This window comes from Capra hircus, chromosome 10 (assembly GCF_001704415.2).
Source record: "Capra hircus breed San Clemente chromosome 10, ASM170441v1, whole genome shotgun sequence".
Classification (NCBI taxonomy): domain Eukaryota; kingdom Metazoa; phylum Chordata; class Mammalia; order Artiodactyla; family Bovidae; genus Capra; species Capra hircus.
Genome location: NC_030817.1, coordinates 68,896,653 through 68,922,845, shown reverse-complemented (window position 1 = coordinate 68,922,845; position 26,193 = coordinate 68,896,653). Strand labels below are relative to the sequence as shown.

General features: G+C 44.1%; 1 protein-coding gene across 1 annotated transcript in view; it reads right to left on the bottom strand.

Moving 5' to 3' along the window:
* RASGRP1 (RAS guanyl releasing protein 1) overlaps positions 1-26,193 on the bottom strand; it is a 77,470-nt gene that overhangs the window by 27,022 nt on the left and 24,255 nt on the right. Inside the window, exon 3 of the mRNA XM_018054476.1 lies at positions 7,921-8,026. Within this exon, the coding sequence (XP_017909965.1) occupies positions 7,921-8,026 (106 nt within the window). The remainder of the gene's footprint in view (positions 1-7,920; positions 8,027-26,193) is intronic.

Below are 26,193 nucleotides of genomic sequence, written 5' to 3'. Positions count from 1 at the left end.
ATTTAAGAGCATATTAGAATGATAGCTGTGAAACTTCAATTTGGAATATATAATTTAGGCTTTAAATTTTAAATTCAGACCTTACTAAGTTTATGCATAGCTTTGAAACACCTAAGATGTCAGCTTTACTGTTTATAATTTTAATCTACTGAAGTCAAAAGCCTATTTAGAATTCAAAAAGGTCCTTGAAATAGTTTAAAAATCTAAAATATAAAATTCATAATTATATAAGTATATACCTATCAATAATTACTTTAAATGTAAATGGAATAAATGTTTCAAACAAAAGACACAGAGTGGCTGAATGAATACAAAAGCAAGATCCACATATATGCTGCCTACAAGAGATGCACTTCAGAATCAGACTGAAAGTGACAGGATGAAACAAGGTATTCCATGCAAATGGAAACTAAAAGAAGGCCATGGCAGTGATGCTTATATCAGACTTTAAAACAGAGACTGTAACAAGAGACAGGAGGACATTACAGAGTAACCAAGGGGTCAATCCAAGAAGAGGATATAGTAATTGTAAACATATATGCACCAAACATAAAAGCACCTAAACATACACAGGAAATGTCAACAGACATAAAGCAAGAAATTGACAATAAAACAATAGTAATAGGGGATTTTAACACCCTTATATCAATGAACATCATCCAACAAAAAAATCAGTAGGGAAACACTGGCCTTAAGTGAAACATTAGCCTAGGTGTGTTAAGATATACAGAGAACATTCCATCCAAAAGCAGCAGGATATGTACATTTTTCAAGTGCAAACAGAACATTCTCCAGGACAGATCACAAGCTAGGCCACAGAATGAACCTCAGTAAATTTAAGAAAACTGAAATCATACTCACCATTTTTCCTGACAAGATTAGAAATAAGCTATAGAAAAAAAAAATCACAAATGTGTGGAGACTAAATAATATGCTACTATAGAACCAATAGATCACTGAAGAAATCAAGGAACAAATAAAAAAATACCTGGAGACAAATGGAAACAAACCCACAAAATCTATGGGATGCAGCAAAAGCAGGTCCCAGAAAGAAGTTTACAGTGACACAAGCTCATCTTAGGAAACAAACAAACAGAAATTTCAAATAAATTACCTAGCCTTAAACCTAAAGGAACAAGAGAAAAACAAACACAACCCAGTTAGTAGCAGGAAAGAAATTATAAAGATCAGCAGAAATAAATGAAACAGAGGCTAAAAACAATAGGAAAGATCAATGAAACTAGGGGCTGTTTTTTTTCAAAGATAAAACTGGTAAACCTTTCTAGACTCTTAAAAAAAATGGAGAGGGCCCAAATCCATAAAATCAGAGATGACGAAGTTACAACGAGTACCAGAGAAATGCAAAAGATCATAAGAGATTACTACTATATGATGATAAATTTGACAACTTAGAAGAAATGTATAAATTCCTAGAAATGTACAATTTTCCAGGACAGAATCAAGAAGAAATAGAAAATATGAGCAGACTAATCACCCATAACAAAACTCAATCAGTTAATTTAAAACAATACAATGAACAAAAGTTCAGAACCAGATGGTTTTACAGGTGAATTCTACCAAATATTTAGAAAAGAGTGAACACCTATCCTTCTCAAATATTCTAAAAAATTCCAGAGGCAGGAACACTTCCTAACTCATTCTATGAGGCCAGCACCACCCTGATACCAAAATCAGACAAAAAGTTCACATAAAAAGAAAATTACAGGCCAACATCACTGATAAAAATATGATGAACACAGATGAACAAACATTAGAAAATAAAATTCAACAGTATATTAAAAGAATTATATATGACAATTAATTTGAATTTATCCAATGGGTACAAGGAAAATTCAGTCTCCACAAATGAGTCAGTGGGATATACCCTATTGACAAATTGAAGAATAAAACTCATATGATCATCTCAATAGATGCAGAAAAAATATCTGAGAAAATTCCACATCCTTTTATGATAAAAACTCTCCACAGTGTGAGTAATGAAGGAACATACCTCAACATATATGCCATATATGACAAGTCCTTAGCTAACATCATACTCGATGGCTGAGGAGTTTAAAGCATTTCCTCTAAAATCAGGAACAAGACAAAAGATGCTCACTCTTGCCACTTTTATTCAACATGGTATTAGAACCCAGCCACAGCAATCAGACAGTAAGACGAAAGGAAGAATTTAAAACTGTCACTGTTTGAAGATGACATAATACTATACATAGGAAAGCCTAAAGATGCCACCAAAAACTACTAAAGCTCATCAATAAATTTGGTAAAGGTGCAGGGTACAAAATTAATGTATTGAAATCTGTTGAATTTCTATATACTAACAAGGAACTATCAGAAAGAGAAATTGAGAAAACAGCATCATTTACAATCACATCAAATAGAGGTAAAAGACTCATACTCAGAAAACTTTAAGACATGGATGAAAAAAATTGAAGATGACAGAACAGATGGAAAGGGATACTTATGTTCACAGATTAGAAGAATGTTGTTATGACGACCATACTACCCAAGTCAGATTCAATATAATCCTTATCAAAATACAAATGGCATTTTTCACAGAATTAAATAATTCTAAAATTTCTATGGAAACACGAAAGACCCTGAACAGCCGAAACAATCTTGAGAAACAATAACACAGGTGGAGTTATCACGCTCCCTGACTTCAGACAAACTACAAAGCTACAGTCATCAAAACGGTATAGTATTGATATAAAAACAAACGTGTAGATCAATGGAACAGAAGAGAGAACCCAGAAAATAACTTTGAAACTTACAGTCAATTAATCTAAAACAAAGGAGGCAGGAATATACAATGGAGAAAAGACAGTCTCTTCAATAGATGTTACTGGGGAAACTGGACAGCTTCATGCAAAAGAATCAAACTGCACTATGCAGTCACACCATGCACAAAAATAAATTCAAAACTGATTAAGAACCTAAAGGCCCCAAAACCATCAAACCTATAGAGGAAAACATAGGAAGTATGCTCTTTGGATATGTCTCTTCAGGCAAGGAAAACAAAAGCAAAAGTAAGTGGGATTATATCAAACTAAAAAGCTTTTGCAAAATGAAGGAAACTATCAACAAAAAAGAAAAGGCCACCCACTAAATGATGGAAATATTTGCAAACAATATGTCCAATAAAGGGTTAATATCCAAACTATACAAATAACTCATACAACATAAAAAAACAAAACAGGATCTGAATAGACATTTTTCTAAGAAGACATACAAATGGCCAACGGGCACATGAAAAGATGCTCAACATCATTAATCATCAGGAAAATGCAAATCAAAACCACAAAGAGATCAACTCATACCTGTTAGAATGGCTATTATAAAAAAGACAACAAATGATGACAAGTGTTGGTCAAGATGTGGAGACACTGCTAGTAAGAATATAAACTGGTGCACCAACTATGGAAAACAGTAAATAAGTTCCTTAAAAAATTAAAAATAGAACTCCTGGGTATTTATCTGAAGAGAACAAAAACATTAATGAGAAGAGATATATGGAGCCCTATGTTCAATGAAGCATTATTTACGATAGCGAAGGTATGGAAGTAAACTAAGTGTTCATCAAGAGATGAATGGATAAAGAATACTTGGTGTGCACAAACACACAATGGAATATTACCCAGCCATAAAAAAGAACAAAATTTTGCCATTTGCAACAACATAGATGGACCTAGAGGGTACACACTAAGTGAAAACAGAGAAAGAAAAATACTGTACTTCATTTATACATGGAATCTAAAAACACTAAACAAATGAATATAATGAAAACAGAGTTATGTGTACAGAGAACAAACAGGCGTTTGCCAGAGGGGAGGAAAGAAACAAGTGAAGGAGATTAACAGTTACAAACTTTCATTTGTAAAAATAAATGAGTCATGGATATGAAACACATTGTATGGGGAATACAGTCAATAATAGTATCTTTGTATGATGACATGTCATAACTAGACTTATTGTGATCATTTTGAAATGTATGTGTGTGTTAGTTGCATTGTATCCGACTTTTTTAGACTCCAGGGACTATAGCCTGCAAGGCTCCTCCGTCCATGGAATTCTCAAGGCAAGAATACTGGGGTAGGTTGCCATTCTCTTCTCCAGGGGATCTTCCTGACCCAGGAATCGAACTCACATCTCCTGCATTGCAGGTGGGTGCTTTACCATCTGAGTCATATCAAATCACTGTTATTTGACAGGAACTAACATAACGTCATAGGTCAGTGATACTTCAAAAACAAATAAACAAAGAAAAAGAAATCAGATTTGTGGTTACCAGAGGTAGGCGGTGGGAAAAGGGGGGAATGTAGGAAGGCACTCAAAAGGTACAAACTTCCAGTTATAAGACAAATAAGTACTAGAGATGTAATGTACAACATGATAAATATAATTAACAACGCTCTATAGTGTATGTGAAAGTTGCCAAGAGGATAAACTCTTAAGTAATCATCACAATAAAACTTTCATCTATTTTCAATTTTGTATCTATATGAGATGATAGATATTCACTACGAATCATGCTTTAAACCTTAAACTTTTATAGTGCTTTAAGTCAACTTTATCTCAAAAAAAGAAACCTGGAATAAAAAATAAAATCCAAGTTGCAGTTTAAAACCATTGTAAGTATTTAATTAATTGGCATTATTTTAATTAACCAAACATTTTTAAAGGTCCCTTACAGGTGCTTAGAGGGACACTCTAGACCTATGGAAAGAACAAGATTTGCAAGATAAACTTGAACCCCTAAAGGAAAACTATGACTGTGAAATTTGTACTTTTCATAAAAGGAGTTTAACTTAAAAAACCTAACTTTTGATAGACTTACTGTTTATAAAATCTATCCTTAAGGGCATGAAAACCAAACAGAAACACAAAAACATAAAACCACACACACAGACACACATCAGTAAAGATAATCAGTATAAAAAATAAGCCCAGGTAAATTTCCTGAAGTGAACGGTTCCGATCCTTGCCTTTCTTTGGGCACAAAAGGGAGAAAAGAGAATGAGATGATTTTATATTTCTTTATGACATGTGTTACTCATCCCTTCAGTGCAAAGAGAGTCAAGCATAAGGCATATTCAAGAGAAAAGTGTTCCAGAGTCTGTATTTTTATTATTTGATCTAGTAGTTGAAGTTTTTAACTTCTTCCTTATGAATGAGGAAGGCACACAAAAAGAGCCACTTTTCTTCCAAAACAACTGGGTGGACGCATGCACCGACACGGTGCCTCTTACTGTGGCGTCTGTCTTCTTCCTGGTCGCTCCCCACCCCTCTCTTCACACGCCTGTTCCCCTGTGCACACTGCCGGCTACACTGCGCGCAGCAGGGTCTGTGCACCCCGTTGGTCTGCATCTGCAGGCCAAGCCTGTGGGCACCCAGAACGCCACTCAGGAGGGCAGAGCCCCCCAGGGTCACAAAGAGCATGCCACAGTGGGGCCACCTGAGCGAGGCAGGGGCTGCTTCTCACTTGAGGAGATGAAACAAGCAGCAGCACGTGCAGGCCACGACTGAGGCTCAGGCGTCTGCGGGGGCAACCGTCATTGTTCGCTGGGAGCTTCAGGCGCCACATCTTCACAGGCAGTGCTGTGGCAACAAAGTACCAGGACAGTTCCGACTGCACCTTACAGGCATCCAAACTATGCAAAGCACATTGTTAAATTTTTCTCCCTCAACCATGGAAAAATAGGAAACAACAGGAAACAATCCAAGCTTTTTTAACGATCAATAAAAAGGACCCACTCCAGTCTGGTGTATTGAGAAGTCTGGCATGGAGGAGAGAGGGTTTCTGAGAAAGCTGAGGATGGAGCAGGCAGGGCACACTGGGTAAGCTGAGGGTCTACCATCCCCCTCTATCTGCAGAGGCTCTGAAGCAAGGTCTCATTTGCTTCTTAGGAAAGAAACTTCAGGGCTGGATAATAAAGGAGGAGGTGGCTGTGCAGATGAGCAGCCCCGCATGGGACAGAGGCCGAGGAGAGAGACTCGGGGGCCCAAAGGAAGGTGGAGGCATGGGAATGGAGAGGAGAAAAGAGCTAAGAGTCATTTCTGAAGCAGGAACCCTGGGATTGGGTGACTGGCTCCGTGGGAAGTGAAAGGCAGAGAGGATCGTAAGGGCTTTGATGTTGCTGCTTCAGGCCATCAGAGGGGCAACGACATCATGGACTGAAATTGAAAATGAAAATACAGGTGTCAAAGCAGAACTAATGGGGTAGTAGTAGTGGAGGTGGCAAGTTAAGTTTTGAGTATATTAAGACTGAAGTGTCTATAGGACAAAAGAGTCCCAACTTTTTTTTTTTAAATGGTTTGAGTTAGAGAAATATGGACTTGAAGGTCATCAGAGGAATGGTGGTGGAAATCTTGGTGATAAATCACCCAGGGAAAGTATAGAGCAAAGAAAACCAGAATGCTATCTCATTTTGAAGAGGTTCTCAAAGAAAAGGCTGGATGGAGAGCTGGAGGCGGGTGTCCCAGGAGAAGGGAGACCCAGGAAGGTGCAGTGCAGAGCCCTGGAAGGAGTTTGGAGAGGTGGGGTGCTGTCAACAATATCTCTACTGGGAGGTCGCTATAAACAAGGATGGAAAATAAGCCACTGGGCTTGACAACCAGGAGGTCACTGGTGACATCAGAGGAAAGTCTGAGTACAGGGGTGGAGGCCACAGTCGGGTGAAGGAGTAAGTGGGAGTTGAGAGATGGGAGATAGTGAGCGTGGACTATTTTAAGAAGTTTGTGCATCACATTTCTAACCCTAACAATGGAATGAAGGGGAGGCAGGGTTGAGAGTTTATTTTTAGGTTAGGGAGATGTGAATGAGTTTTAGACTGAGGGGCAGGTGCCACTGAAGATGCAGGATTTAAAAGGACAGGAAAGAGGGGAGATAAACTATAGAGAAAGATTCTGCAAAAGTGGAAGGGAGGATAGCAGGGAGGAGGACTCTGGGTCCACAGTGGGGGCCACAAATTAGTCCTTGGAGAACAGTTTTTTCTTTGAGTATTTAATTACTGACACTATTGAGAACTGCTGGTACATGGAGTTTTAGTATGGTTTTAGAATGCTCTGTAGATTAGACATCCATTTATTACCTGTACCTCTCATTACGTGGACTCCTCCAAAGGCCACTGAAATGCCACTGAAAACGCCTTCTCTGAGAGGTTTATAAGCAGGCTTAGGGAATGGATTCAGTCCTGATGGCTTTTATGCTATTGCTGAGTGCCATGAGATGAAAAGGGAGGGCTGGGGAGAGTGGTAAAGAATTAGAAGAGCTCTACAGCATGACTCAGTGCCCAGGACCTGGGCTTCAAGGTGCTAAACAGTCTCACCCCACCTATAGCCCACAGTGTCATCAGACATCAGAAAGAGAGAAAGCAGTCGTTTTGCCCACCCCACTCAATTTACAGCCCCAAGAAGGTCAGAATCCATCAGGGTTTGCTTGGCACAGCCAGTGCCTCAGTCTAAAGCAGAAAGGCACCAGCTGCCCTGGTGTCAGGAAGCTCTCTTCAAAACCTGGGAAGGTTGAAGAATTAGACAGGAAAGCCAGAATGCAGCACCCGTGTCAATTTGCATGCGATGAATATGAATTTTGATTAATCTTCGGGAAAAGTACTTTTCACTAGCAAGAGCAAACGAAGAAGACCGTGTCTGCATGTTAATCTCTTTGACCTCTTCCCAGAAAAATCAGCATCAGTAACACTGCCTTGTCCAACAGAAGACACATATGCACACACAACACATATCCCCAGACACGCATGCCATTCCCTGAAAGGACACACGAACCATTCACCACTCAGGGTCATGCCAAACCAACCAAAATGAAAGCATCATTCAAATTTCAAGATGCTTCTGAATCGATCCTATTTGCGGATTGCTGCCAGGCACTGAGCTAAAGGATATAGAGTGATAACTTTTTGGAGCAGTTCAGCAGAGGAAATGAGAATTCGGTGCATGGTCAGCATGACTTGCAACAGGTGGTTACTTCGACACAGGTTTCCGTCTGCATCTGAAAACACAAAGAGCAGCATCTGAGGAATTAGTTACCCGACGGGACACCTGCCAACTCTCATCACTTGTGGAGGAGAGCAGAGAGCAGGCTCTGCCGGCACAGTGCCTCCTCCGTGGCCTCCGGCACGGCACATCCCTCGCTTCCTTGCTTTTCTTATCCTCCTGCTACATACTCCCCTTCCCCAAATGCCTGTTTTGATGCTCATTAATCACCCCGCCAGAAGGCGGCAGGGTCGTGGGGAAGTGGTACCATTTGCACAGGGACACGAGTCTGCTGAAAGCGGAAGCAGATCCAGGTTTGTGGCTCCCAAAGGGCATGTGGTGGGGGGAGGGAGAAGTTGCTTCTAGGATCCCAGTGAAACGAGTTATAGTCTTAATAGACCACAGTTAACATGCCTTGCTTTTGTAAACTGCACAAAAACATATGACCATATGAATGCATTTCTAGGGCTGGCCCATGATCTTGGAAGGGCTGGTACCAGCGAGGGGACCTAAATTGCAAGTCTCCCTAGTTTCACGGGCAACGCGTCTCTGGAAGGGCATAAAGGAGGAAGACTATGGGCAAATGTGACTTTGGGAGATTTTGGGTGGGTTTACAAGTACCTATGATGATTTGTATCAAAGAGCATGGGTAGCTTCTTAATTGGGCTTCCAAATCCCACTGGTATCAGACAACAAGATTTTTTCCATACACTGGTACTGGGTATAAAGATTCCCCCTAGAGTGGTTTTCAAAATCTTTTAACACTTGTGGGAGGAAGTGTTAGGGGCTGGTTGTTCACAGACATCTATTCTCTGTCCTCCACCATGGATTGCATCGCCAGTTCCCTTGCCAGTTAATCTATAGTTGGGTTCAGCCATTGGGAAGCATCAGCAAGAGATGGGAGGAGAGGGAAGTCAGGACATTTCTCTTCTTCCTTCTCTGCTTTGGTACACTTTTCTGACAGTTGCTACAGGTCTCTTTGATAAATGATAAATACTGTTTGGCCCCTCTTTCAGGGCTCCAGCTCTCACTGGGATCTAAAACTATTCTTCTCCCTTGACTTTAGTCCTAAGGATGGTAGCACCCTTTGGCTGTCGACAGTCTCTGGGTATCTGGGTCCAGTATCTCCACTCCACTCTCTGTAACTAGTGCCCCTTCATTAACGTGTCTTCACTTAAACCATTGTGAATTCTGTTCCCTCTTGGGAACTTTAATGATTCAGTGGAAAATATCAAATTAAAGAATATACATGAATTGTGTTTTTTTAAAATCATTTTTTGCTCCTTAAAGCACATTATACAAAAGGGGTTGTCACTTTCATTCTTTCTAAGTGCACCAAATTGTAAATGAAAGACAGTCCATCTGGGCTCAGAATTCAGAAGTCTTGGCTCATCTTCAAATGATGATCTAAAGTCATAGTTCATTGACTACAATGACTACATAGTTCATTAACTACTTGTGAAAACATAAGGAACCCTGACGAGATCACTCCCCTTCTCCTCACCACATCCACCAGTTCACCTGCATTCTGTTACCCTTACTTCTTGCCTTCCTCTGTTACCATGGAAAGCACTTCAGAAGCCAATGCCTCCACTGAGCTCTGAGGATCTTTTTCTTAAGGACAGTGACACCATCTTTGTCCACTTTCTCTCTCCAATATCAACTTTTCTCTCTCCTGGTTTACTTCCATTGGCATTTAAATATGCACCAGAACCTCCTATTTGAAACAAAATGAAATAAAGCAAAACCTGAAACCCTTGTCCACTCTAGCCATCTCTCAGTTTTGCTCCCCCTTTCAGTAAAACTTCACTGTCATCTATTTCTCATCTCCCACCCCCTTTCAACCATTCCATTTTTGACTTCTACTTCCATTATCCCACTAAATCTTTTATTTTCAGGGTCACTGATCAGGTCCATATCGCTATATCCAAGAGTTCATTCCTCTGTCCTCATCTTACTCCATGACTCAAGTTGCATTCAATCCAACCCAACCCAAGCTGACAGCTCTGTCCTCCTTCCTGAACACTCTCTCCTCTTGGCTTCCTCAGCATCACACTCTCTCAGCTTCTCTCTGTGGCTCTTGTTCAGTCTCCTGTTCCTTTGCTGAGCTCTTAAATGTCACCATGCTGTGGCTTAGTCCTCCCACTTCTTTTCCTTTTCTAACAATTTTTGAAAATTAAAACTTAAGTTTTAAATTTAAAAAATTAATTTATTTCTTCTAGGCAGGGAAATTCATCTATAGTCCTTTGGGATAAAATACCACTGATATGCTTGTGACTGCCCAACAGACATCTTCAGCCTTACTTGGTGAATCCCTATAGATGTCTAAGTTCAGACTTAACTCATCCAAGCAAAATTCTTGACCTCTCCCTTCCCCAGTTCACTTCTCCTCCATTCTTCCTCATCTCAAGAAATGGCACCACAACCATCCTTTCACTTATCCAAACAGAAAACCCAGGGGTCACCCTTTATTTCTCATTTTCCCTCATATCCAATCCATTAGTGAGCCTTGATTCTACTTTCAAAACAGGTCTCAAACCTCTCCATGTTCCCGCATCCTTGCCACCATTCTAGTTGTAATCATCACCGTGGAGACCTACTTGACCTCCCTGTTTTCACTGTTATCCACCTACCCACCATCTGTTTTCCACAAAGCAGCCAGGAGTGAGCTCCTAAAACCCACAAATCAGGTCATGTACTTAGTATGCTTCAATGGAGCCCATTACCCTTGCAATAAAGCACCGACTCCCGACTGCAGGCCACAGAGCTCTCCCCATTCTGGTTCCTTTCAGTCTTCCGTTTCATTTCATACCATATTACTCTTCTCCGTACTCCCGTCTATACCTCAAACGCGCCAAGCTTATTCCTACTTGCATGTGTTCTTTCCTTCAATGTGGCCTTTCCTCCCTTGGACCATTCACGTCATTCACGTCTCAGTTTCGATGTCACTTCCTCAGAATGGTGACCCTTAAACTACCTCTCTCGCCGTGACCCTGCCTGAGTTTCTTCATAGCACTTACCAATGATCTGAAGTTATCTTTTTTGTGTGTTTAATTTTCATTTTCTGAGTCTCCACTAGAATACAAGCTTCGTGAGATCTGACCTTGTCTGTTTTTTTCATAACCATATCTCTAGGGTCCAGAACAGTGCAGATACATGCAGTTACTTACAGAGTAAATGAGTGAACTATACCAAATAGGAGACCCCTTAACTTTTCATGTTGCTTTGGATATTGTGTTTGCTTTTTTCATTAGTTATTTCATTAATGATATTTAATTGTGGTTGTTATTCAGTTGCTAAGTTGTGTTCAGCTCTTTTGCAACCCCAAGGACTGTAGTCCACCAGGCTCCTCTGTCCATGGGATTTCCCAGGCAAGAATACTGGAGTGGGTTGCCATTTCCTTCTCCAGGGAATACACCCAACCCAGAGATCTAACCTGCTTCTCCTGCTTAGCAGGCAGAATTCTTTACCACTGAGCCACCTGGGAATGCCCAATGATATATAATATACACACTTATTTTCCTCTTGGCCACAGCTTATAAAGTTACAATTAACACTTATAATTTGATAAATCATTTTTAAGAAGTATTTATCTAGCTTGTTACAGTTTTGTAAATCTTTCATTACTTGTTCTAAACTTACCCTCTGGTGAGAGAGGGTTAGTACGGCTAACTCTCTGTTTTCTGGCCCACATAATTTCTGTAATATATATCTCCTGCCACAAAAATTCTGTAAAACATCCCAAAATTCAGTGACAGAAAACAGTGATCTTTTATTTTCTCAAGTGTCTGTAAGTTGGCTGGGGGCCGGCTGATATTGGCTGGGCTTTGCTGGGGCTCCTCCCCTGCATGCCCCCAGCTTCCCTGGACCAGTGGGCTAGCCATGGTGTTTTCATGGTGACGGCAGGGTGCTGTAGGGTAACTGGAACTGTCCAAGGCCTCTATCCTAGCCTTGGAGCGGGCACGCTGTCACTTCCTCTTTATTCTGCTGGTCCAAGAAAGTCACTGCTGAACCTCCAGGCAAAGGGCAGGAACCTCAAAGTCACATGGACAAGATCACTGACATGGAGAAGGCAAAAAACTGGAGGAGGGGACAGCAATCCACTCTGCCACAATTATGGAATGTAAGTTTTCAATTCGGCATCTGACTGTAGCTGTTATAGCTGTTATAATGCACCTCTCCTCACAGAAGCAAGAGTGCTCCTATCCCCATACATCATGGCACAAAGCGGGAAGGTCTGAAATGTATTTGTAGGGCGTGCATCAGAATGTTCACAGGAGTCACGGACACAATCGCAGACGCACTCAGTATGGACAGAATCTAAACCTGGTTCTCTCAACTGTTCTTTGTGGTTGGCAAGCATCTTTGCAAGGACTCTCACGTATTAGGGAAAGGGGCTTAGACGTGTCCTGAGTCAGATCAAAACATATAGAAAGATACAGAAAGATTCAGGGACCCAAATAGGTTTATCATGGAGAAGACTCAGGAGCGATATTAACATTATCTTCAAATATTTGTAATGCTATGTGTAGGTGGAGGTTTAGACTTCTATAGGGCCACAAACTGTGGAACCAGAGAGGATGAATAGGAAAAAATGACAGGAAGGAGAACAGGGTAGAAAAGTTCTAACCCTGAAGCCTGCCCAACAGTGGAGCCATTCCTCTCACAGATGCAATCAAGAGGAGGTGGGCCAGGACATTTAACCACATCACTGCATCTGGCTTAGCAGCTGCTATTTACTGAAATGAAAGTAAAAGTGTTAGTCACTCACTTGTGTCCAACTCTTTGTGACACCATGGACTGTACGCACTGTAGCCAGCCAGGCTTCTCTGTTCCTGGAATTCTCCAGGCAAGAATACTGGAGTAAGTTGCTATTTCCTTCTCCAGGGGATCTTCCTGACCCAGAGATCGATCCTGGGTCTCCTGCATTACAGGCAGATACTTAACTGTCTGAGCTCTGAAGTCCTACTCAGTACAAGGGACTCTGCTAAGTACTTTAACAATTTTACTTCTAATTCGCACAACACGTCTAATGGTGTTGGTCCTGCTTATAATTTATAGCTGAGAAAATCAACACACAGAGAGATGAGTTCCTTTGTTCTGTCTGGGTCAAAGAGACAACGGGTGGAGGAGCTAGGATCTGGCTGCTGGTTGGTTTGATTCCAGATCCCCAGCTCTCCATGACACTGCACAACCGTTTGTCAGAACAGGGAATTCAAGTATGAAAAAGCGGAAACGGCTAAAGTAGATAAGCTTTATGATCTCTTCCAGTCCCGAGGGCTACAAGACTAAGAGATGCCACTGGCATATTGGATTGGAACCAATTAATGCACATTTGAAAGGACAGCTTTTTGCATCTGACGATTTCTGAAAAACTCTCCTATATGCCTTGGTGGATGGACTCTGATCATTCAGGTTGCCTTTAAAATAAGAAGGGTGCTGTGCCTAAGACTCACATAGTCACTCTCCACTTTTACCTTGCACTCTCCTCTTCCCCAGGGTTCTGTGATGCCCCCGCCCCCCACACTTTGGGCATGTTAATCCTCACATGTTCTGTGGGAGGGCGGGCTGGCAAATGGTAAGGCCGGGACGGAGTGACTCATCCAGCAAAGGGAGGCAGAGATGGAGGAGGGAAGGTGCGTCTCGGCATCTCAGCCGACACCCCGCTCCTCTGTGCCCCCTTTTCCACAGGAGAACGTCCTGGTGTTTGCATTTGCCCTTGTTCCCACCACTGCCTCTCCCTGATGCGACCTTCAGCATCTGTATGACTGCATCAAGGAGGCACTCGCCTCCTGTCCTCATCTCAGAGAGCAGCGCTTCTTCCTTCTTGAGGGGAAGAACCTCCCTCTGAAAGGCAGATCTCAAAGTGGGTGATCCAGGGGATCACCTCCCAGTCTTCTGGATTTTATTTTGATAGTTTGGTATAACTGCTGTAAGCTGATTTAAATATTTCAGTGAATAATTTAATTTTGTTTGCAGCCTTAGGCTTTTGAAAAACACAGGGTGTCATACTAAAAATTCTAATAAGTGAAATGTGCAATGCATAATAAAATGTGCATATTTTCTCATTTCCATCTGCTTCTCCTTCTACTTCAGAGGAAGCCTGCTCTAAAAGGTTAACCTCAGTGGGACATAAAATGTCAACCTTATGTACTCCATCACGCGACCTGAGGAGCAATGTGCGCTGCTAGTCAAAGACCCACCCGACCTGTGGTCCATCTGCTCCACAGAACAAACAGGAAAGCCATGTGGCTTCTAGAGACATCTCTCTGTGAGCCAAAAACGGGGTTTCCATCCTTCGATTCAGCGCTGGCAGCAGCCACGCTTCATGGGATCCAAGCATCTCAGGGTGGAAATGACTCTAGCTACCTTCCATCTCAACCTTCTAACTGATGCACGACCCCCTCCAATAAAGGCATCACAGGTAACAGGCCCTACCTGTACCCTTCCAATGACAGGACACAACTCTCTAACTACTCTACAGAGCAACTTTTCACTCTGTTTCAATTAAAAACATTTTATCATTAACTGACTCAGTGCAAGGTATGGTCCTAGGTACCAAAGGAGGTATGAGGAGCTACAAGAAAACCCTTGTCCCCGAGGAGCCCAAAATCTAGTGGGGAAATAAGACACACACTCAAGATACTTGAACATCATCTCAGGCGGTCTATGCTAGAGGTGAAACCCGTGAGACCATGCTGAATTGGTGGTAAAGTTCTGGGGAAGAAGAAACCCTATCCATTCGTGGTAACTTGGGAAGCATCTCTTGATATCTGAAGTGAGGTGACCCAACATTTCAAGAGGCCATCTGGTCCAGCCCTCTGCCTCTCGGTTGGCCTGTGGAAGCTGTTCTTCCTTTCTGTGGTTTAATCTTAAATAAGCTGTTTGCCTCCCAGGGTGACTATCTTCTCCCTGGTGATGAGACTCCTGTGAGAACAAAAAACCAGCAAAGGGCTGCATTCTAGGCCCCACTTCTTGCTGACAAGGGATGGGGGCGACTTTCCTACGTGACGGCTTATCTGGGGGGTGAGGTGGGAATGACTCATTGCAAGACGGACATAGAACATATCCACACCACAGAAACTCCAGAGCAGAGTCTCTTTTCCCCCTCTGTTTTGGTTACCATGGAAATCTCTTGAGTGTGAAAGGGTTTGGTAGCTCAGTTGGTAAAAAATCTGCCTGCAATGCAGGAAACCCTGGTTCGATTCCTGGGTGGAGAAGATCCCATGGAGAAGGGATAGGCTACCCACTCCAATATTCTTGGGCTTCCCTGGTGGCTCAGATGGTAAGAATCCGCCTGCAATGCAGGAGACCTGGGTTTCATCCCTGGGTTGGGAAGATCCCCTGGAGACAAGAACGGCTACCCATTCCAGTATTCTGGCCTGGAGAATTCCATCAACTGAGGAACTTGGCAGGCTACAGTTCAAGGGGTTGCAAAGAGTTGGACACGACTGAGCGACATTCACTTTCAAAGGCAGAAAGTCAGAAATTGGTATCCTGAGGGTAAGAAAGCTGTCAACACTGGGTGGGGGCGGGGCGCTGGGCTTAGTTGCTCAGTCATATCTGACTCTTTGCGACCCCATGGACTATATCCCACCAGTCTCCTCTGTCCATGGAGATTCTTCAGGCAAGAATATTGGAGTGGGCTGCCATGCCCTCCTCCAGGGCATCTTGCCAACCCAGGGATCGAACCCAGGTATCCCGCATTGCAGATGGATTCTTTACCAGCTGAGCTACCAGGGAAGCCAACACCAGGTGTGCTGAAACCAGAGGCCAGAAGATGGTAATGGGAAAGCTTGTATCAGAAAGCTGGGGGGCAGGGTTAGATCTAGAGCCTAGAGCAGGACTGCCTCTGCTCATGCAGATCAGTAAGTCCAGAAACAGAAGAGGCTGCTCCACATAGAACCTGCCAGGCACACCCAGAGTTCTGAAGGGACTACAAGGCGATACATGTTCCAAAGAAATGAACCCTCCTTGACAGCAAGACTGTTATACCCATCAAATCCTGCCTGGAGAGTGTAGAGAAACTGGCAAGCTGAAAACAAGTTTACCGGTGTGTTGTTTGCTTGGTGGGTTGATGTTGTAGAGCCCACAGCTGCAGCTGGGGCAGGAAGTGGACGTGAAGAAGAGTGTGGTGGCACGCACATATGCTGAACCCTCAGAGCTCCTACTACCTGAGCAGCTTACGACATGTATCAGTGCCACCTTAATCTTTGTTTCTGGTCCTCAGCCCCTCCAGATTTGTGGGAAGGCTACAATTAAGAGAAAGTAAGTGATTTGCTAAGAACGGAGTCTCACTTCACAGGGCAGGTGTGCTAACCAGCGTGGCTGCTGCTGGGGATGCACTGTTTAAACAGCAGCTCTCCTTGGAGAGTGAGGGGGACTCTGATTTGCAGTGTTTGCAGATTTCTGTGGTGTTAATGCTCCCACTATGGCTAACGCCAAGCCACCAGTATGAAGTCAGAGTGGGGAGCTGGGAGAAGAGGCTGGCAGTTGGCTCTCAGGCTGGGTGCAGCTGCTCCCAGATGCCATGGCTGCCACTCGCACCCATGGACCTGGGGTCAGCTTCCTTCCTACCTGGGCATCTCGTTCCCAGTGCTCCCAAATTCACTTTCCTCCTCAATCCTGATCTCGTGCCCTCTGGGCTTGCCTGGGATTAACTGACCAGTTAATCTGTATCACTGCAGGCCCTGGGAGGAGAGCAAGACATACGGGAGCACCCTTTTAGATGTCTTCATTCTAACAGTGACTTCTTGGAGTGCTTACAGTTCTCACCCAAGGATGAGCATTTTAATGTAGAGTGGGAATTTGGGACAAGGGAAGTGCCCAGCTGCCCACGCCTTGTTCTGGGTCCCTCTGGGGTAACTTGGTACATCATACCCAGACCCATAGTGAGTACCCAGACCACATGACTGAGAAAATGTAGGTCTAGATGGAATATTTTCCATTCCTTGGCCCAATACACTGTCCAGGAGCTCTGAAGACCTTGGTTACAAGTAGGTTTTAATTACTTATTTGCACTGACTGGAGGACACCATGATGCAGGACAATACAAGGCCTCCATTTAACCATGACCTGAAATTTCACACTTTTGCAACAACCCTTCAAGCAGCATCCCACCCAAGTGGGAAAGGGCTGGGTGGGCTCATGTCTTCTCAGTGGGGCTGCTGACAGTCAAAGCCAAGGATACAGAGGACAGGAAAACCTGGCTCACTGGATCCTTAATTTCATCTAATCAGGCTTCTCTCAACTACAGTCCCAGATAGGCCGACCTGGAGGCACGTTGTAAAGGAAAGGGACTGTATTTGCTTCCCATGGGTTTTTTGATTTATTCACCGTCAGGGCTGGGGAGCAGGAGGTGGAGAGGGCGTTCAAGTTGCCTACCATCTGGCTATACACACCCATCCGTGTACATGCACAATACATGCACATGCACAACACGTGCACACACAGCTGCCCCTGACACCCCCAGAAGCTGGAGAACCCTTAAACCCGCCGCCTGTCCTGACAACACGAGGGCTATCATGGGCACCATTTGGCTAGGATGACCAGACCCTGGAGAGCCTGTGGCCAGTGGCTGCACAGGTGAAAATGCCCAGTCCCCTGAGAGCTCACAGCCCCCATGTGGCCCACCCCTCTCTCCTCTTGCAACAGACTCTCCACTCCCTTAGCCAAACCAGTCAGCCCCGGGGACGGTCCTCCCTGGGCATGGCTCTTCTTCGAAGCATGAAGCTCTATGTAAAGGATGACCTAGATTTCTTGGATGAGCGACTGCAATCTATAAATGTCTAACCATGCGCACAAAATCGCCTGAAGTGGAAAAGAGCTTTTAGCTCTATTGCCTTGACTGAGCCAGCCGATGGCCTTCCCTGGGGACTGCAGCCTCCATCCGGACCGTCAGGTCTCAAGAATGAGGGGTCTGAGAAAAGTGAGGGAAGCTGCCCTCTTTGCTTCTGCAAACTGGAGACAGTCTTGGGTGTGGGCGTGGGGAGGCTGCACGGGCACTAACAGGCAAGCGGTGGAAAGATGCGTGACCGGCGCTGGGCGGGCCCGTGTTGGGACTCTTGGACGAAGCTGTGACCGCACATTCTAAAAGCCGCTTTGGAAGACAGCGCCAACTGAATTCCCTGGGTGGGTGGCTGTTCCTCCAGGGAACATCCAAGTCCCTGGGGAAAATCGGATTATCTGGCTAGGTAGAGACGCTGGGATTTGAGTCCTTGGTGAGCTGCTGTCAACGCAGCCTACTTGGCTCACGGCGTGACTGTCCCCCGACAGGAATGTGCCTGGCGGGGAGTGGGCGGCAGTAGGGCCCCAGCTCAGCTTCCCAAGGAGGATACAGAGAGCTGCCCACAGATGGCTGGAGGCAGGCCAGCCAGAGAGGGGATGGACCCAAGACAAAGACACGACACAGAGGAATCTGGGGCAGGGCGCACTGTGCGCTCCTCTTGCTCACTGGAGCGCACTCGTATTGCTGCAGTCTTGTCTGCTAAACCCTGGGCCTTTTTGGGGGCATGTTTGTTGACAGGCTGAATAGGTATTAAGAAGCAACTTGGAATGTTCCAAACATTGACTCAGTGAAATAACACAAGGCCTGAGACTTACTGGATAGCCACGAACTCAGCCTTCTTCAGAAAGTTTTTCTCAATATTGACTTGATCCTAACAGCCACCTAGATAACCTCATTCCAGTGTACCACAACGGGGCTGACAACACAGTCTCACTGCAAACTCTGCTTTCACCATAGAAACTGTCCTTGGCTCATAATTCTCTGCAGTGAACAGTCCTGGACAAAAACCATCATCGCACCACCATGTAATCAAGAGAACTGAGCAAAGCCTTCTGTAATCAGATAGAAGTTATTCTGAAAGCCTCCTCACCCTTCCGTTGGTTCTAGTTAGGATTAGGTTACCTTTGATTAAATATAGAAAAATGCTTAGTAATCCATTAACCACTGTAACAGTGGTGACTATCCTTATTTCTCTTGCTGGATTTGGAACATATTTTGTTTTTCTCTTTGCTCCTGTTAGGCTTTGGTTATTCCAGAGCAGGACAACGATTTTTCATGAAATACTTCTTTATAACCAAAACTGAAAGAGGGATCCACAGCGGTTGGTCACACTGTCCGTGCCCATGAGATGGGGCATGGTCTCCTCTTAGCATGGTCCCCATCCATGGCCGAGGGAGCAGGGGTGTCTGAGTTTCTTTCCAGTTCTAGGTTCTAAATGCAACCTGTCCCTCAGGCCCTCAAGGTCTCAGAAGGATTTCTCAGGGTTTACTGAGGTACTGGAGGGAAATCTGCATGAGGACCCAGGAATGACTTTGAAACAGAGAACTTCACAGGTGGGTAAGGAACCTCTTACTACAAATGAAGCAAAGGAAAACAAGAAACTGCCCTTCAGTCAGGTGCCAAGAGCCAAATAAGAAAACATTTCACACATCCCCAGTCAAGAAGCAGGGCTGTGCCACCAACTTACAGACAGCAAAGACGCAACACTGAAACTCTCAGGGCGGGTGTCAATTGAACACGCAAGAGCCAGGAGCGGTGTTTGGTACTGCTGGAGGAAAAACATTTAATGGGAACAGATGAACTGCATTCAAAGTCTCACCTGACTCTCTCTCCCTTGCTCACTGTCTCTCTGTTTCTCTTGTTGTTAAAACACACATGGAGTGTTTCCTGGGTACCAGGCACTGTCCCGAGAGTCTTCACATGTGTCAACTCTGCGAGACAGGTGGTACTGTCATCTGATAGATGAAGAAACCGGGGTAAGGTCACTTGCTGGAGTTCAGCTCCTAAGCAGCAGTCCTGGGATCTGCACCCAGCTCCCGGCCCTGGGAGAGCTCTGTCATCTCCGAGCCTCCACGTGCGCACTTGCAGAGGAAGAGCTTGATAGCATCTTGCTTCCATCCCTCTCAGCAGAGAGATAATCAGGAGATCCGTCAAGATAAGGAAAGCGCTTTGATATCTTTTTGGGGAAAAACAAGGTCCTGAACTAAGTCCAAACCACTGTGATATCTGGGTGACTGGAAGGTCACAAATGCCTACGCTGCCTGACAGTCGTCACGTAGTGCCCAAGGCTTCACCGCACTGCTGACGTCCTAACAGCGTACATTTATGAGCGCTTTCTCTCCTCACAGGTTGGCTCATCTCACACTAACTCTGCGGGATGAGTATTATCTTTATTATTTGATAGATAAAGAAACAGAGAAAGGTGAGGCGAGCTGCTTAAAGGCACACAGTGACTTACAAGTGGTGATGGTCTTCGACTCAGCCCCACCCTTGCCGCTGTATCCTCCTGTCAGTCACTCTGGGTCGTGAAGATTAAAGGCACCTCCTTTCTGTCTCAGCTCTGGAGGGTTTCTGGTGCCAGTCTACGTGGGAAAGTAGCTGAGCATCCCCTACGCCTGTGGGTGGGCTAGGCTATTGCAGTGTAAGCTCTGATCGTTGTTTTTTTTTTTTTTTTTTTTTCTTTTTTGTAGTACAAGTGCCTGACCTAAGCTTTGATTGCTGAGGCGTCCATTTCAAAGAGGTGACCTTGGAAGATGGCTATCTCGCAAATAAATGCACTGCCAGCCACAAGACTAGATAAAAAGCCAGGCTGCCGACTGGCTCTCCACCCCAGGCTCCTTGGTTTTAGAGACTGTGGTTGATTTCAACAACTGACCATTGAGCTACTTGTTTTTCCCTTTCATCCTGCTTTAAACTCCAGCCCTTATGTTTAAAGTTCAGCAACGAAGTGAGAGACCTGCCCCCACCCTCAATCCCAATAAATGCAGAACCCCTGGCCTCTTGCTCCTCTTTTTCTTTCCTTCCTTCCCTCTCCCTTCCCCTCCTCTCTCCCTCCCCCCTACCTTGCTGTGTGGACTGCCTCTGGCATGCTGTATAATTTCCAGGTCTTGTAAGCAATAAACTTTTATTTTTTCAAAGTTTCCTGATGACTATTACTGCACAGTATCTTGTACTCATAATAAGAACCACACAGGCTGGTCCAGCCACAACACTGGTAGCTGACAGCCTGAGGCACGCACAGAGCAGCCGTGACACAAGCGTTCTAGTTTTCGCCACACTCACGCTGCTCCGTTTCATGCGAAGAAACGGACTCGAGGACGGCAAAAATGATCCATCGGTGGTCTCACAGTTAGGAAGGGGCAGGAAGGGGCGACAAATGATTGTCCTGGTTACTTTCTCCAGGAATACAATAGTGCTATTATATTTATAATGTGAAATATAATATTGTATCAATATAAATATAGGACTCAGCCCTATGTTCTGAGTCTGGGGCCGTAGTCTCTGGCAGACCTGCACTGCCTTCTAAATGAGGATCCTCTGGGGATAAGGACAAGGGTTTCTTGACTTCCTGTCAGTTCCCTGGAGTCTCCAGTCTCGGGCTGTGCCTAGAACTGGGCCATTTCTTTCACCCAAATCACACGGCAGTAGTCTTATCTACATCCACGGTAGACATGTTCCAACACCCCCAGTGGATGCCTGCAAGCAAAGATAGTACAAAACCCTAAATATACCACATATGCTTTTTCCTATTCCAACAACTGGGTAGAGTCTACAGTGTGGATCTGCCGGATGATTCATGTCCCAGGCAGGACAAAGCAGGACAAAGTGTGAGATTTCATGACCATACTCGGAATGGCATGCAATTAAAAAACTAAAAATAGAGTTACATATGATCCTGCAATCCCACTCATGGGCATATATCTGGAGAAAGCTCTAATTTGAAAAGATACATGCACCTCAGTGTTCAAAGCACTATTTACAACAGCCAGCACATGCAAGCAACCTAGACGCTCACTGATGGATGAATGGATAAAGAAGATGTAGTGTGTACACACACACACACACACACACACACACACAATGGAATATTGCTTGGCCATAAAAAGAATGAAATAACATCATCTACAACAACATAAATAAACCTTGAGATTATCATACTAAATGAAAGTTAAGTCAGAGAAAGACAAATATCCTATAATATCACTCATATATGAAATCTAAAAAATAGATACAAAATGAACTTACTTATAAAACAGAAATAGTCTCACAGATAGAAAACAAATATACGGTTACCAAAAGTGAAACAGGAGGAGGGATAAATTAGGAATTTGGGATTAAGATACATGTACCTCAGATACACACCACCATATATGAAATACATAAACAACAAGAATTTACTGTATAGCACAGGGAACGGTACTCAGTCTTTCGTAATAACCTATAAGGGAAAGGAATGTGACAAGGAACATGCATATATATGTAAGTAGATTCATAACTCACTCACTGTGCTGTATACCTGAAATTAAAAAGATATTGTAAATCAACTATATGTAAATAAACGTTATAAAGCACATATTAAAAATGTCACATAAAAATAAGAAAATAAAACCTACAAATTGCTTACTTTTGGAATATTCCATTTAATATTTTCAGGCTGTGGTTGACTGTGGGTAACTGAAACTTCCAAAAGCGAAGTCTTGGATAAGGGGGGACTGCTCTGTGTAAGAACAGATGTTGACTAGTAGCCAATGATAAACAGGAACAGTAGCTGTGAACTTATCAGTTCAGTTCAGTCGCTCAGTTGTGTCCAACTCTTTGCGACTCCATGAATCGCAGCACGCCAGGCCTCCCTGTCCATCACCATCTCCTGGAGTTCACTCAGACTCACGTCCATCGAGTCGGTGATGCCATCCAGCCATCTCATCCTCTGTTGTCCCCTTCTCGTCCTGCCTTCAATCCTTCCCAGCATCAGACTCTTTTCCAATGAGTCAACTCTTCGCATGAGGTGGCCAAAGTACTGTAGTTTCTGCTTTAGCATCATTCCTTCCAAAGAACACCCAGGGCTGACCTCCTTTAGAATGGACTGGTTGGATCTCCTTGTGTACTTATAGGAAGAGTTAAATGTCTTTGGAAGAAAGATGTAGTGAGGGTTTGTGTTTTGGAGATGTGAGAGAATGCAAGGAGGTGATGGTAAGGGAATGACCACAGGTTTTAGAAGAAAGGGTCACAAGAAATCAAGGAACTATAAGGACCAAGCAGGACCTAAGATTCAGGCTCTTTGTTCAACCTGTGTTAATGTCACTGGCACTTAACTCCATTTACAGATCTAAACACAGCAACCCCTTGACTTGGTGACAGTCAAGATTCCCAGGTATCTTTACGGGTTCTGAACTTTAAAGTCACTGTACAACAGAACAAGCCTCCTCAAGTGAGAAAAGCTTAGACTACAGTTTAAAAAGGCTTCCTGGGCTTGCAATCTTGAAAAGAATTCCCAAATCATCCACTGAAAAACTGACATTTTCGAGACTGAAATGGCAAAGGAAGATGCCCGAAGAAGCTGATAGCCTAAGTGTTTGTGAGATCTAACAGGCTGATGCCAAGGTTTCGTTGGCTTGTGTCTGATCAGCAGCTTGTGGTCAGCTCTGAAGTCTGCTCTGAGCAGAACAGAGAAGGAGGGAATGCCAAGGGCAGGGTCACCAGCCCCACATGGCACTGAAAACGCCATCAAACAGCCAAACAAACACACCTGAACTCAGCACTTTCCATCACACAATTCTTCCACATGCTCGGGGACATCTGACCATCACACCCACTGAGGTGGGCAGGGACACAGCCACTTGGCAGATGAGAAAGGCACAAGGACAGGGCTGATCCTGTCTGTCTAAGTGGTACCCGCGCGGACAGACGGGCCTGTGCTGTACCAGTTAGTAAGCATTTTGAATGTCACCCTGGATGAACAACTGGCCCATAGATAACATCACCAGCAGTGACAGGGCCGGTGCTCCAAGCTCAGATGCTCTCACCACAAGTCCAGGATCTTTGTCCTAAGAGAGCTGTGCCTGGTACTGAGCGGGGTGCAGATAACCAAGGTCCTACTCTAGCAACCGTCCAGAAGCTTCCAGCTATAACATGGTACAGAACACAAGGGCCTGGAGGAAGGTCGAACAAAACACCAAGGCAGTGTCGGGGAAGGGGAAGGCTCGATCTGACTAGGAGAAACGACTTAACTTTCATGGAGGGGTGGCGTGTGAGGCGGGTCTTGAAGGAGGGGGTCAAACCTTGACAAACTAAGGTGGAGGTAAAGACACTCTGGGTGAGGGAAGACATGGTTTCTACTCTTGGAGATGAGAGAGTTCAAAGTATATCCAGGAAAGGATTGTGAAGCCAGCTGGGTTGAATCAGAAAGCACCTGTAGATAGGAGGTATGGAAACATGGGTCAGGGTCAAAGTGTTGGGGACCTAATATACCAAAGTGGGGAGGGGCCCTTACTCTGATCTTTAAAATTCTGCAAAAGCAGATGGTCTATCCACACAAAGAAGAAGGCAGCAACCTCTCACCCAGTAATCTTTTAAAACTGCAGGTGGTCGTGTCTTACGACCTGAGCCCTAAAGGCTCGTTTCAAGGTGGATCATTTCTAAAGAGCCTAGAACCTTAATTTCTTTTTGCACCTTTTCCCTAATTGCATTGCTACCAAGGGAATGCTGGAGAGTGTGTGAGTGGGTGTGTGAATGTGTACGTGGGCATGTATGCATGCTTGCTGCTACAGTGAGGTCATATCAGAGCATGAAATAAAGGCTGGTTTTGCCCAATTTTGCTGTAATTCAGGAAGCTCAGTTACTTGAAGTTAATTTTCCTCCCACACTTTGCCAGCATGAGCATCTTAACTCTCAATTTCCTTCCTCGTCAACCTTCCCAGACTACTTTAGAAGCCAAGGAACCATACGGAAGGCCATCTGATTACAAGAAAGCCATGACTCTAGGGCTTCCCAGATCCGTCACAGGGATGCTGGCTCATCCACTTTCAAACAAATTCAGACCCCAAAATGTACAAGACATCAGCAAAGACGGGACTGAACGTTGGCAAGGTTTGGCTTCAGATGCTTGATTAAGAGTTTGGTCACAGCAGGGTCAATATCATTATTTCATCTTTGTCCCCTCCTAGGCACCAGCTGGCAACTGTGACCCTGATTCATGCTCATGAGTCAGGTAAAATTATGATCCCATAGCCATTCTGGATAAGTCTAGAGCAGACGGAAAAGCAGGAAGCACTTCAAGGCTTTCCTCACTTAGTGAGGAAATGAAAAATCTTTACCTCCCACCTTCCCACACACCTGGTCACCTGTGGAAATCATAGGAAAGATCTATCTGTGTTAAGGTAGTGAAGACTTCAATTTCCCTTCACTCGTATTTGCATAATAATTTGTCATTCTGAGAGAAGATAACATAATGAAAAAAATCCACACCAGGTCAAATTTTCAGCTTTAGTGGGTGACTTTGTTTTGTTTTTCTAGTGAGGTGGCCTTAATGGTAATGGAGAGTTTCAGGGCAAAAAAAAAAAAAAAGGTTTTCTATCCTAGGATGAGTATGTTCAGACTTATCCAGAAGCAAGTGAATATATTAAATCTGACTCACATTTCAAGTGAAAATAGCTTAAAAATAAGACAAAACAAAAAAATAAACCAAATGACCTCCCTCAAAATAAATCCCAAGGTCTTATCTCTTATCTATTCCATCAAAATATTCAGGGATGGACATATAATTTATATTTTTAAAAATCTCTCCAAAAGTATGATGGTCACTCAAGTTTGCTTAGATTGCTTTAGACCACTTAGTTTATTCCTTGCTAAGGAAGGGGCAGGTCTGCAAGCTACTAAATAACTTTTGAAGACATTTCTAATTTCAGCAGTCAATGGTGAGGTCTTCCAGTTGTCATCAGGACTTATGGGAAAGTGAAGTGAAAGTGAAGTCGCTGAGTCGTGCCCGACTGTTTGCGACCCCATGAGCAGTAGCCTGCACCAAGCTCCTCCATCCATGGGATTTTCCAGGCAAGAGTACTGGAGGGGGTTGCCGTTGTCTTCTCCAGGGAATCTTCCCGACCCAGGGATCGAACCCAGGTCTCCCTCATTGTAGACAGAGGCTTTACCGTCTGAGCCACCAGGGAAGTGCTTAACAAATAGGTGATCTGGTGCCAATGTTTACAGACTCCTCAGTGAGGACTGGTTAGTTCTAATTCATAAAGCACAATCAGAACCAGATCAGAAATCAATCTGGGGGACTTCCCTCGTGAATCAGTGGTTAGGACTCTGTGCTGCCAATGCTGGGGACCTGGCTTTGATCCCTAGTGAAGGAACATGCCACATGTGGGATTCCACTAAAGATTCCACATGGTGCAACA